This window comes from Diaphorina citri, unplaced genomic scaffold (genome assembly GCF_000475195.1).
Source record: "Diaphorina citri unplaced genomic scaffold, Diaci psyllid genome assembly version 1.1 scaffold426, whole genome shotgun sequence".
Taxonomy (NCBI): domain Eukaryota; kingdom Metazoa; phylum Arthropoda; class Insecta; order Hemiptera; family Psyllidae; genus Diaphorina; species Diaphorina citri.
The window spans coordinates 69105-80420 of record NW_007377861.1 but is presented as its reverse complement, the minus strand read 5'-3'; the positions used below and the strand labels follow the sequence as shown (position 1 = coordinate 80420).

General features: G+C 38.4%; 1 protein-coding gene and 1 long non-coding RNA gene across 3 annotated transcripts in view; both read left to right on the top strand.

The window, feature by feature from the left end:
* Positions 1–1588: 1588 nt before the first annotated feature.
* Positions 1589–11316, top strand: part of LOC103508718 (paramyosin, long form) — a 39611-nt gene continuing 29883 nt past the window's right edge. The window contains exons 1-11 of the mRNA XM_026823235.1: positions 1589–1887; positions 4302–4358; positions 4614–4766; positions 5174–5246; positions 5477–5618; positions 6316–6665; positions 8308–8435; positions 9048–9160; positions 9650–9734; positions 10743–10799; positions 11193–11279. Coding sequence (XP_026679036.1) covers positions 1771–1887; positions 4302–4358; positions 4614–4766; positions 5174–5246; positions 5477–5618; positions 6316–6665; positions 8308–8435; positions 9048–9160; positions 9650–9734; positions 10743–10799; positions 11193–11279 — 1362 coding nt within the window. The 5' untranslated portion in view covers positions 1589–1770. The remainder of the gene's footprint in view (positions 1888–4301; positions 4359–4613; positions 4767–5173; positions 5247–5476; positions 5619–6315; positions 6666–8307; positions 8436–9047; positions 9161–9649; positions 9735–10742; positions 10800–11192; positions 11280–11316) is intronic.
* Positions 10711–11316, top strand: part of LOC113467191 — a 4571-nt gene continuing 3965 nt past the window's right edge. For both annotated transcript variants that reach the window (XR_003391354.1, XR_003391355.1), the window contains exons 1-2: positions 10711–10799; positions 11193–11279. This is a non-coding gene — a long non-coding RNA (uncharacterized LOC113467191). The remainder of the gene's footprint in view (positions 10800–11192; positions 11280–11316) is intronic.

The window sequence follows — 11316 nt, the reverse complement described above, 5'->3', positions numbered from 1 at the left end:
TGATCGTCTCTCGAGATGAAAAAAGAATCGAGAGAGAAAAACAGCAGAAAAGTGAGTTGAAAAGAAGAAGTCGAATTTTTTAAAAGAAGTTTTTTTCGAACAATATTTTCTAACAGGCGGGGCCAGAGGACAACGTCATCCGAAGCCCGTAAATGTCCCAAATTTCCCCGCAACATGGCAGCGTGTGATCGTCTCTCGAGATGAAAAAAGAATCGAGAGAGAAAAACAGCAGAAAAAAATAAGTCGAATTTTTTAAAAGAAGTTTTTTTTTAACAACATTTTCTAACAGGCGGGGCCAGAGGACAACGTCATCCGAAGCCCACAACAAGTCTAAATATAGACGCTTGGAAATTGGAACTCTTGACAGCATTCCCCTGCCGCTAGAATTACTCGAAAATCTAGGAAAAATAAATTATGTTCGCCCCGCTGTGAGGCCAGGCTCCGGGATAGTGGGAGGTTATAGTGACGCACCCGACCTCTGGGGCGATAGGGACTTAGCGACCGTATAATACAAGCAGCCACGATGAAACCCAAATAATAATAATAATAATAATAGTGCGTAAAATATAATTAACATAGAGTTAACCTGCCTCGGTGGTGTAGCGGTCAAGGCGCTCGCCTGGTAAACAGGAGGGCGTGGGTTCAATCCCAGCCGAGGTATGGAATTTTATCCTCAATATAATTTGAGAATTTGACCACAATAATAGTAGTAGCCTACTGCTGGAGTAAAGGGACTTTTTAGTCCTATGCGAGCAGTATAAATAAGCACTATTATTATTATTTATACTGGTCGCATAGGACTGAAAAGTCTCTTAACTCCAGCAGTAGGCTTACTACCATTATTGTGGTCAAATTCTCAAATTATATTGAGGATAAAATTCCTTACCTTGGCTGGGATTGAACCCACGCCCTCCTGTTTACCAGGCGAGCGCCTTGACCACTACACCACCGAGGCAGGTAAGAGGGTTCGTTCTCAGAACGGCTGGCGTTCTCCCATCATGTCCTCCCTCTTTGATTTTGTGACGATAAGACCTCCGTTGTTACAGGTTACAGTTCTTTCCGCAAAACTTCTTGAAAAAGTTCACATCACTGTTCGCTTCATAAGCTGTGTCCACACACAGTCGACGCCGTCGATCGATGTCGACCGAAACCGTACACTGCCTGGACAACATCGATTCACCTGGACAACAGTCGACCATGTAGGAACACAGCTAAAATGTTTCCGATCGAGTACTTTTGTCTATCGCCCATCGGACCAGACACTAGATAGCCTTTAGGAGCGTGAACCCATTCAAAATGCATCCTCAATAAATCTGTTGCTTTGTCCAGACTGGAGGTAAGTTCAGGATTTCAAACGCTTTCTCTAGTGGTGACTATTGTGACTTATTAAAAGGTTATTTTGTGCTTTTGAAATACTTTTTTTACGGCCTTCTTTTAAGTGGCAGGATTCTCCTGGAGGAGCTTTTCCATTTAACCACTTTCGTATAAAACCAAATAAGTTCTCTGTTATAGTAATATTAGTGGATGTGTCAGGCCAAGTCCATAAGGCCCAACAAATAATCATTTTCGAAATTTGATTGTTTTTTTGGCACTTCATTTATTTTCGAATCTAGTACATGGTGCCCGCGTTATAGTGAGTTTGAGCGAGTGTGTTTTCCGTGTGCTTTTTATTTCGATTTTTTATTCGAGTTTTTTTAGTTATAGCTTTTGCTTTTTTTTAGTTTAATTGATTTTTTTCTAAACGACTTTTGAACGAAGCCAAGCTTCAACATGTCATCTGTTTCAAAAACGACCAGATCCTACAAATATACGTCCGGAGGAAGTGGCGGAAATGCCGACGTCAGCATTGAGTACAGTGCTGACCTGAGTGCCTTGTCCAGACTGGAGGTAAGTTCAGGATTTCAAACGCTTTCTCTAGTGGTGACTATTGTGACTTATTAAAAGGTTATTTTGTGCTTTTTTTTTTAATTTTTCCCACTTTAACAATCTCTTGTCCTTCGTGGGGCATTTTGTGCTTTTGAAATACCTTTTTTACGGCTTCCTTTTAAGTGGCAGGGTTCTCCCCGAGGAGCTTTTCCACCTAACCACTTTCGTATAAAACCAAATAAGTTCTCTGTTATAGTAATATTAGTGGATGTGTCAGGCCAAGTCCATAAGGCCCAACAAATAACCATTTTTGATTTATTGTCGGAAACCTTTTGTTTATCAATACGCAATTTTTTCCACTCCTTTCTAAAAGGAGTTATTAGATACTTATATTGATTGATCTTTGTAGTTATTTTATTAATCCTTTTCCGGGGTCCATTTTTATAACAAGTATAACAAAGAATTTGTTTCTTCCAACCCTAAAAAATATTTCAGATTTGATAAGAGAATGTTTCGGTAGCAAACATTATCAATGGGGAGTTAGGTTCTCTTTTTATTATGTTAAGGCGGTCTCTTCTTGATCCCTTGTGGGCGATGTCCACTTTCGTTTAGGAATATTTATTTTTTGGTTCCCTTTAAAGTTCCGGTTACACTGCCTTTACTAAGGTTCCCTTTAAAACTAACAGAAATTCTGGTGAATTTGACACATCCACTATTATTATTTTAGCTCTAAAATACTTACTAATCCGTGTCCCAGAAAACTTCATCCATGAGTTAGGATTAGGATCAGTCTCTCCTCAGCAACTTGTATTCGCACTGCTCCTGGGGTGGCTGTTCGGAGGTCTTTTTGGGGTTAGCTGCAACATAAAACACAAGTTTAGTTGGCATCTCTTTAATATTGTATGGTACCTACTATAGTTCCTTTAGTTATAAGATTTATAAGTATGGTAGTTCCACATGTAACATTCACTAATTTCTACAATCTACTTTCTATTCATATTTGTTCAAACTCTTTTTGAAAATTCTGTGAAGTCTATTCCCATTATGATTCGAAGATTTTGAAGCATAAAAAATAATAATATCAATATAGGCCCCTAGTGACATAGTTTTGATAAAAATAAAATAATTTAAAGCAGGGATAGACAAAGAATATTCTATTCCATTCACTTCTCTTGGATCTGATTTACTACTCCATTCCTTTTTTATCTTGATAAATTTTCTGATTTACTTTCTGTTCTTCTTTTCCTGATCCTTGCTCTTTCTTTCTTTCTTTTCCCTTTCTCCTATTTTTAGTTTCTACTTTTTTCTCTCAAGTAACTATCTATGGTACGCTCCTAACTCCATACCTTTTTCTTTATATCTCATTTAGAAAACATAAAACATGTAAATTTCAATTTTATTGCAAGTTTTACAAAATATTTAGCTCTTATTTATGTAAACAACATTGTTATACGATTTTCTAAGATACATGCCCGTGCATAGGTGTGTATTAAGGAGCGCGGTAGCGCTCCGCCCCGCCAAGTCAAGAATAGCATTTAGACTAGACCAAACAGTACAAGTTAACCCCCTCAAGAACACTATCTCTTGCAATCATAGCAAAATATTTCTACAAGGAGGGATTAAAAAGTTCAAAGAGCACATCTTTTTCTCTCAAGCCATTTTTTTTTTTTAAACAAGCCAAGGAAAGTCCGAGTATTGTGTCTCTTATCGTCCACCTGATGAGGGACATACTACGGGATGGGCATGCTACGACACAGACCACATGAGTGTAATGTAGCAGTTGTACGATTCTTCTTCTTCTGTTTCATTGCTACGAAATAAAAACGGCGGTGAAACACTCATTTTTTTTTTTTTTTTTTTTTTTTTTTAGGTAGGTTAATGAAGATATGAGGTAGGTATCAATGTGGCAATAATTAACGAGAGAAAGGGAAAGAAAGAGAGCTGAAGGAAGTGAAGACTTTCCCAGGGAAGATAACAGTAGAACAACAGGTTAAAAATACCTCCTCTCTCTTCAATACAAACAAAAAATAAACATTCTCCAGGCCATGTGGTACATATCAAGACATTTTGCAAACATGTTTCAATGAAACGTATGTATTGTATGCATCATTTGTTTACATTCAATGCGAGAATAACCCAATCAATCCAGATACCACTTTTGATGTTAGGATAGGGCTCAACTGACAGAATGAGAACAGTCGGGGGGAAAAATATGTAAGATGAAGAGGCGATTTTTAATTTTATTAGGTACCCACTATATCTCCAGCTAAAAAAGAAATTTGTTACCTAGAGAAATCTGACATTTTAGTTTGGCTTAGGACCTTAGGTAATGGTACGCTTTTTCCTTCGTGTTTTGTAAACCTAATACCAAGTTTTGATACAAAGATAACTAAAATTTACAATACTAATTTCAATTTATATCTTTTTTCTTCCAGGACAAAATCCGTCTCCTCCAAGAAGATTTAGAATCAGAGAGAGAACTTAGACAAAGAGTAAGTACCACTTTTCGTATCCAATAACGAGTAATAGGGGCAATACCCACGGTAGCACTTGTACAAGGGAAACCTGGCACAAAGTATAGTATGTACCTTATCTGTGTTCAGAGAGTACTTCCTACTTTCTATTCCACAAATCCACACTAAAAAAATTTTTAAAAAAAAAAAAAAAAAAAAAAAAAAAAAAAATGTTTTCTGGTATTCTGCTGTTAGCAACAATATCAGTATTAATCAACTAATTATTGGAAATTAATTGAAGAATTCGATATAATTTCTTTTTTCCAGAGCACGCACATCAAGCACATTGAGAAGTTGGAGGTGACCATCTTGGAACTGAATGTCCGCATTGAAGAGATCAACCGCACCGTCATCGACATCACCTCTCATAAGACCAGACTGTCCCAGGTAAACTAGAAGAAAATGAAACTAATCAAAAGAGAAACTAAAGACAATACCTTTCTCAAGAAATCAGATCCTCAGAAAGGAAATTATTTCGAAATTCGGGATTAAAGCAACTCCAGGTGACACCTATCACAAAAATCAAGAAAAAAATCCACAAATCCACACTTTGTAAATGTTATGAAATATCACAGAAGGAAAAAATCTTTACATCAGATACATCACAAAAACTTTGCCTAACTTCTTAACAGTATGCTAACAAATAATGCGGCAAGGGGCGAAGAACATAGCCCTGCTTTACCCTGGACGATGAAAAGTAAAGGGCGAAGAACATTACCCTGGAAGATGAAAAGTAATTTTGTCACAGAACTGAAAAGTCCCTTTATTAATAACTTATTTTTATTTGGTTACAGATTGAAAGAGAGAAGGCAGACCTTAGTGTGCAAGTCATTGGACTCCAAGAAAGACTAGAAGAGGCCGAAGGCGGTGCTGAAAGCCAGGTAAGACGACACAAACCACAAACAAAATAGAGGTGTAAAAATACACAGAATAGGATTGTAAAATTTAAAAAAAATAATAAAAAAAAACAGGTGTAAAAAGACACAGAATAAAGGTGTAAAGATTAATACCAACAAACATAGGTACATCTGAGAAAGAAGGAGAAACACCTGTTGTTACACGCTGAAATAGAGAAACAAACACATGTTTCTTAACAGGTGATCGAGGAGGAAACACCTGTGATTTATACAAAGAAGACCTGGAGAGACAACTGGTCAAGGCTAACGGAGATGCCCTGTCCTGGAAGAGCAAATACGAGACCGAAGTCAACGCCCACATCGAAGAAGTCGAGGAACTTAGGTAAGTTATGAACCCTACTTCGAGAAACTTAGGTAGGATTTGAACAAGCAAGGTTCTGCAGCTTTTTTGCTGTTGTTATTCGATGAAACTTATTTAGACTGCGGGGTGAATTTCATTATATTTTACTTAGGGACCTTTCTCTGCATGTTAGAAAGTTGAAGCAGTTGAGGAACTTAGGTAGGATATGAACCCTACTTCGCGGAACTTGCTTTGATTCCTTTAACCTTTAAGTAATGACATCATAGTAATCGAATCAGTAGGTAGGATATGATATGAACAATTACCGAAAAGAGAAGGCTACAAATGGGTCTTAAGTAAACTAATGTGTACTGTATCAATTATTTTGGATGTATGCAACTTAATAAATGGTTAAAGGAAAGAAAAAAGCAGATGAGGTAGAGGAATCAGCAAAGGATCGCGACTTCTATATTCTGGCATTACCATTCGGCTACAGCTGAAGCCGTTACAACAACAACTTGAGGCAATTAGGCTAAGTTTTCAAACCATTCTCTCCTTTCCTTCCAACACAGACGCAAGTACACCCAACGCCTCCAGGAACAAGAGGAACACATCGAGACGCTGGTCGTCAAGGTGAACAACCTGGAGAAGCAGAAGTCCCGCCTGCAGTCCGAAGTGGAGGTCCTCATCATCGATCTGGAGAAGGCCAACAACACCGCCCGGGAGCTGCAGAAACGAGTGGAAAGTACACCCAACGCCTCCAGGAACAAGAGGAACACATCGAGACGCTGGTCGTCAAGGTGAACAACCTGGAGAAGCAGAAGTCCCGCCTCCAGTCCGAAGTGGAGGTCCTCATCATCGATCTGGAGAAGGCCAACAACACCGCCCGGGAGCTGCAGAAACGAGTGGAGCACTTGGAACGCGTCAACATCGAGCTTAAATCCCGTCTGGACGAAACCCTGGCCCTGTACGAGCAAGCGCAGCGCGACCTGCGTAACCGCACGGCCGAAGTACAACGTCTCACCCATGAGCTTGAGAAGACCCGCGAACAGAAGGACGCCCTCGCCCGCGAGAACAAGAAACTGTCTGGTGAGTATCAGAGGATTATCTTCACTAAAGGATATCAAAATATCACTGACAATCCAAATTAGTGTGGGTAAAATGGAAATATTGTTTGTATGCTTGTCACAAACATCGTTCTCCCAGCAAGCGCAGCGCGACCTGCGTAACCGCACGGCCGAAGTACAACGTCTCACCCATGAGCTTGAGAAGACCCGCGAACAGAAGGACGCTCTCGCCCGCGAGAACAAGAAACTGTCTGGTGAGTATCAGAGGATTATCTTCACTAAAGTATATCAAGATATCACTGACAATCCAAATTAGTGCGGGTAAAATGGAAATATTGTTTGTATGCTTGTCACAAACATCGTTCTCCAACTAATACAAAACAACAGATTTCATGACTTAACTTAGTTCGAACCACCAACCACCGGATCTAATGTTCACGCTAACCTCTACAAATCTCAGATTAGTGCTGACATACGATATAACGTAAGGTCAACTATTTTCCAACTTTTTTTTTTCTTTTTAATAATTAAGCAAGTTCCTTCGTTGTAATCTTGTGTTGTATCACGTTATTAAACCCGTAAAATAAACGAGACCTTGTCTAGTCTGCTGTGGTATAGGGGCTTTGTAGTCTCATTCGAGCTAGATAAACAAGGTATATTCTACTCAATTCTATTCTATCTCTCACCTGGACTTGCTCTTAGCAACACTGTCCAGCTGTTCCTGATAGTCGTTGATAACTTCCTGGTGTTTCTTCCTCAGGAGGGCCAATTTCCAGTTCGTGCAGGCGGCGAGTAAGTTCAGCAATGGTGTTGCGGGCATCGTGAAGGTCATCTGAGAATCATTAATACATGTTGTTATTAGATAAAGATTTGATGTACGTCGTTACGTCATAAATTTTTGTCATCATCAGAGTAGCGACCCATAAAAGGTTGGCGACCTTTGTCGTATGTTATATCGTAAGGCCAAAAATTATCGAACCATCGATGGTGTTAGGGGAGTTGACCTTTTTGCACTGATGGCCAGAATAAGAATCTGAGTTTAATTTTGGTTTAACTCCCGTATGCAATGTGATTGGCTCAAATTTTTGAAATCAACCAATCAGATTGCTTCATCTAAAAGTTTAACTTAAACTAAGATCAAATTTGGGGTATGGTTATAGATATTAGGGGCTGAACTAACCAATTTAACAAAAATAGAACTAACCAATCTAACAACTAACCAATTCAAAGTAGAGAGGGAGATTGATCTAAGACTTTTTTTTAAATATAATTCCGTCAATACCTCGTAAAATTAATTAAATATTTTCGAGGCAGTTAAAAAAAAAAGTTTGGCTTCGACATAAGAAACGCGCATACAACGTTCTCCAACTAATACAAAACAACAGATTTCATGACTTAACTTAGTTCGAACCACCAACCACCGGATCTAATGTTCACGCTAACCTCAAAGTCCATCACTAATCTAACCAGATTAGTGATGGACTGATGGTATAGGTATGCTAAGAGGCTAGTAACGAAATTAAATGAATTCACTTGGATTCCATAACTGAACTCCGGATCTGAAGTGCACCTAGCTAACTACTCAGGTTTTTGGTGTAGGTAAGCTAAGCTAATAATAATAACAACAATCAAATCTAATAATAACATGTATTAATGATTCTCAGATGACCTTCACGATGCCCGCAACACCATTGCTGAACTTACTCGCCGCCTGCACGAACTGGAAATTGAACTGCGCAGACTGGAAAACGAAAGAGAAGAACTCAGTGCCGCCTACAAGGAAGCTGAAGCTGTAAGTACTTTTTCTATAAGAAGAGGCATATTACACATAACTTCCAATTAGGTGTCACATAACTTCCAATTAGGTGGTCTTTAGGGTGCAATAGTCCTACATACTGGACTCCACACACGAGAATTTCGTCAGAAAAGACCCCTCTTTCAATGTAATGTAGGTGTCCGCTATGTACCCTTCATCAGAAAAGACAGAGGGGAGCGGAAAGCATAGCGAATAAGGGCGACGACTTCAAACCGCATACAACTGAAGAAAAAGTTCCAAGTTCTTTGTTCCTCGCTCCACTCTTTTTTTAGCCTCAGTCGGCCTTAGCTAGCTGCTGGGTCTTCACGAGAACACCAAAACGTAAACTTTTGTTTGTAGGTGTCCGCTATGTACCCTTCATCAGAAAAGACAGAGGGGAGCGGAAAGCATAGCGAATAAGGGCGACGACTTCAAACCGCATAGAACTGAAGAAAAAGTTCCAAGTTCTTTGTTCTTCGCTCCACTCTTTTTTTAGCCTCAGTCGGTCTTAGCTAGCTGCTGCGTCTTCACGAGAACACCAAAACGTAACCCATTTCGTAACCCAATCCACAAAACTTTTGTTTCACACTAGCACCGGTTTGCTTTCAGGGACGCAAAGCTGAAGAACAACGCGCTCAAAGATTGGCAGCTGAGTACGCTCAGTTCAGACATGAAGCTGAAAAGCGATTGGCCGAAAAGGACGAAGAAATTGAAGCCATCCGGTAAGTCTTTGACAGCGATGACAGCAGATCCTAGGTGTGTTTTCTAGGTTGTTGTAGCACATTCTAGGTGTGTTTTCTAGGTCGAAGTTTCAAATGCATGCTTTCTGTGATATAGACGAGTTTTTAGAAATTAAAATGATATAGCTGTTTTAAATAAAAGTTACAAACTCTCAAATATGGCATGTTAACATTAAAATTTAGGACATATAGGTTTGGACTGCACACAAACGTAAACTGTCAAATTGTTCTTAGAAAAAACTTATTCCACAAAAAAATATAATAGGTTAGAGTATTTTTTTTTCTTTTTTTTTTTGCATAAATCTGATGATGAAGAGAAGAATTCAACTTGACAGAAACGTTGTTGGGGCACTGGTAAACAATCAAGGTAGAAAAGGTGAAACAGTTATCTGGCATTTCGACAGTTATTTCTGACACCTCGACAGTTTCGAAATAGACATGAAGTATTTCGGCCATGAGATTATTTTTAAGCATACCTCCACTAAAACAACGAGGAAGTAGACATGCTGTTGGAGACAAGAATAGAAACATGGGTGTTTATGTCGAGTGCCTATGGGTTGAATGTAGCGGGTCTTATGAAATACCCACTCTACCAAGCTGTTCAAACATCGAGATGGAAATTTTGGACCGCGTTCAAGATGGGGCAACGAAATAAATTGAAATTTTGTCAAATAAATTAAAAAGAAGAAGAAGAAAAAAAAACTAGTCCATTATTTACATATTTGATAAATTGACTTTTGAAGCCCCATTTTTCTGCTGAATCAAGCTTATATCATCTAGGGTTCAAAGAAGTCCAGTGAGAATTCAATGCATATTATTTTAAGGTCGTTTTCTGAATGCCAAGACTGAAAGAGAAGAATAATAACCTACCGAGAAGGCCTACATTTTAAGCATTGTAAGTTTTGAAACCCTGAACATTTTACAGCCAATAAAGAGACCTCTTTTTTTTTTTTTTTTTTTTTTTTTTTTTTTTTAAGGTAGGCTAATGAAGATATGAGGTAGATATCAATGTGGCAATAATTAACGAGAGAAAAGGAAAGAAAGAGAGCTGAAGGAAGTGAAGACTTTCCCAGTGAAGATAACAGTAGAACAACAGGTTAAAAATACCTCCTCTCTCTTCAATGCAAACAAAAAATAAACATTTTCCAGGCCATGTGGTACATATCAAGACATTTTGCAAACATGTTTTAATGAAACTTATGTATTGTATGCATCATGTGTTTATAGTTGTTTACATTCAATGCGAGAATAACTCAATCAATCCAGATACCACTTTTGATGTTAGGATAGGGCTCAACTGACAGAATGAGAACAGTCGGGGGAAAAAATATGTAAGATGAAGGGACGATTTTTAAATAAATAAATCATTTTATTAGGTACCCACTATATCTCCAGCTAAAAAAGAAATTTGTTACCTAGAGAAATCTGACATTTTAGTTTGGCTTAGGACCTTAGGTAATGGTACGCTTTTTCCTTCGTGTTTTGTAAACCTAATACCAAGTTTTGATACAAAGATAACTAAAATTTACAATACTAATTTCAATTTATATCTTTTTTCTTCCAGGACAAAATCCGTCTCCTCCAAGAAGATTTAGAATCAGAGAGAGAACTTAGACAAAGAGTAAGTACCACTTTTCGTATCCAATAACGAGTAATAGGGGCAATACCCACGGTAGCACTTGTACAAGGGAAACCTGGCACAAGTATAGTATGTACTTTATCTGTGTTCAGAGAGTACTTCCCACTTTCTATTCCACAAATCCACACTTTGTAAATGTTATGAAATATCACAGAAGGAAAAAATCTTTACATCAGATACATCACAAAAACTTTGCCTAACAGTATGCTAACAAATAATGCGGCAAGGGGCGAAGAACATAGCCCTGCTTTACACTGGAAGATGAAAAGTAAAGGGCGAAGAACATAGCCCTGCTTTACCCTAGAAGATGAAAAGTAATTTTGTCACAGAACTGAAAAGTCCCTTTATTAATAACTTATTTTTATTTGGTTACAGATTGAAAGAGAGAAGGCAGACCTTAGTGTGCAAGTCATTGGACTCCAAGAAAGACTAGAAGAGGCCGAAGGCGGTGCTGAAAGCCAGGTAAGACGACACAAACCACAAACAAAATAGAGGTGTA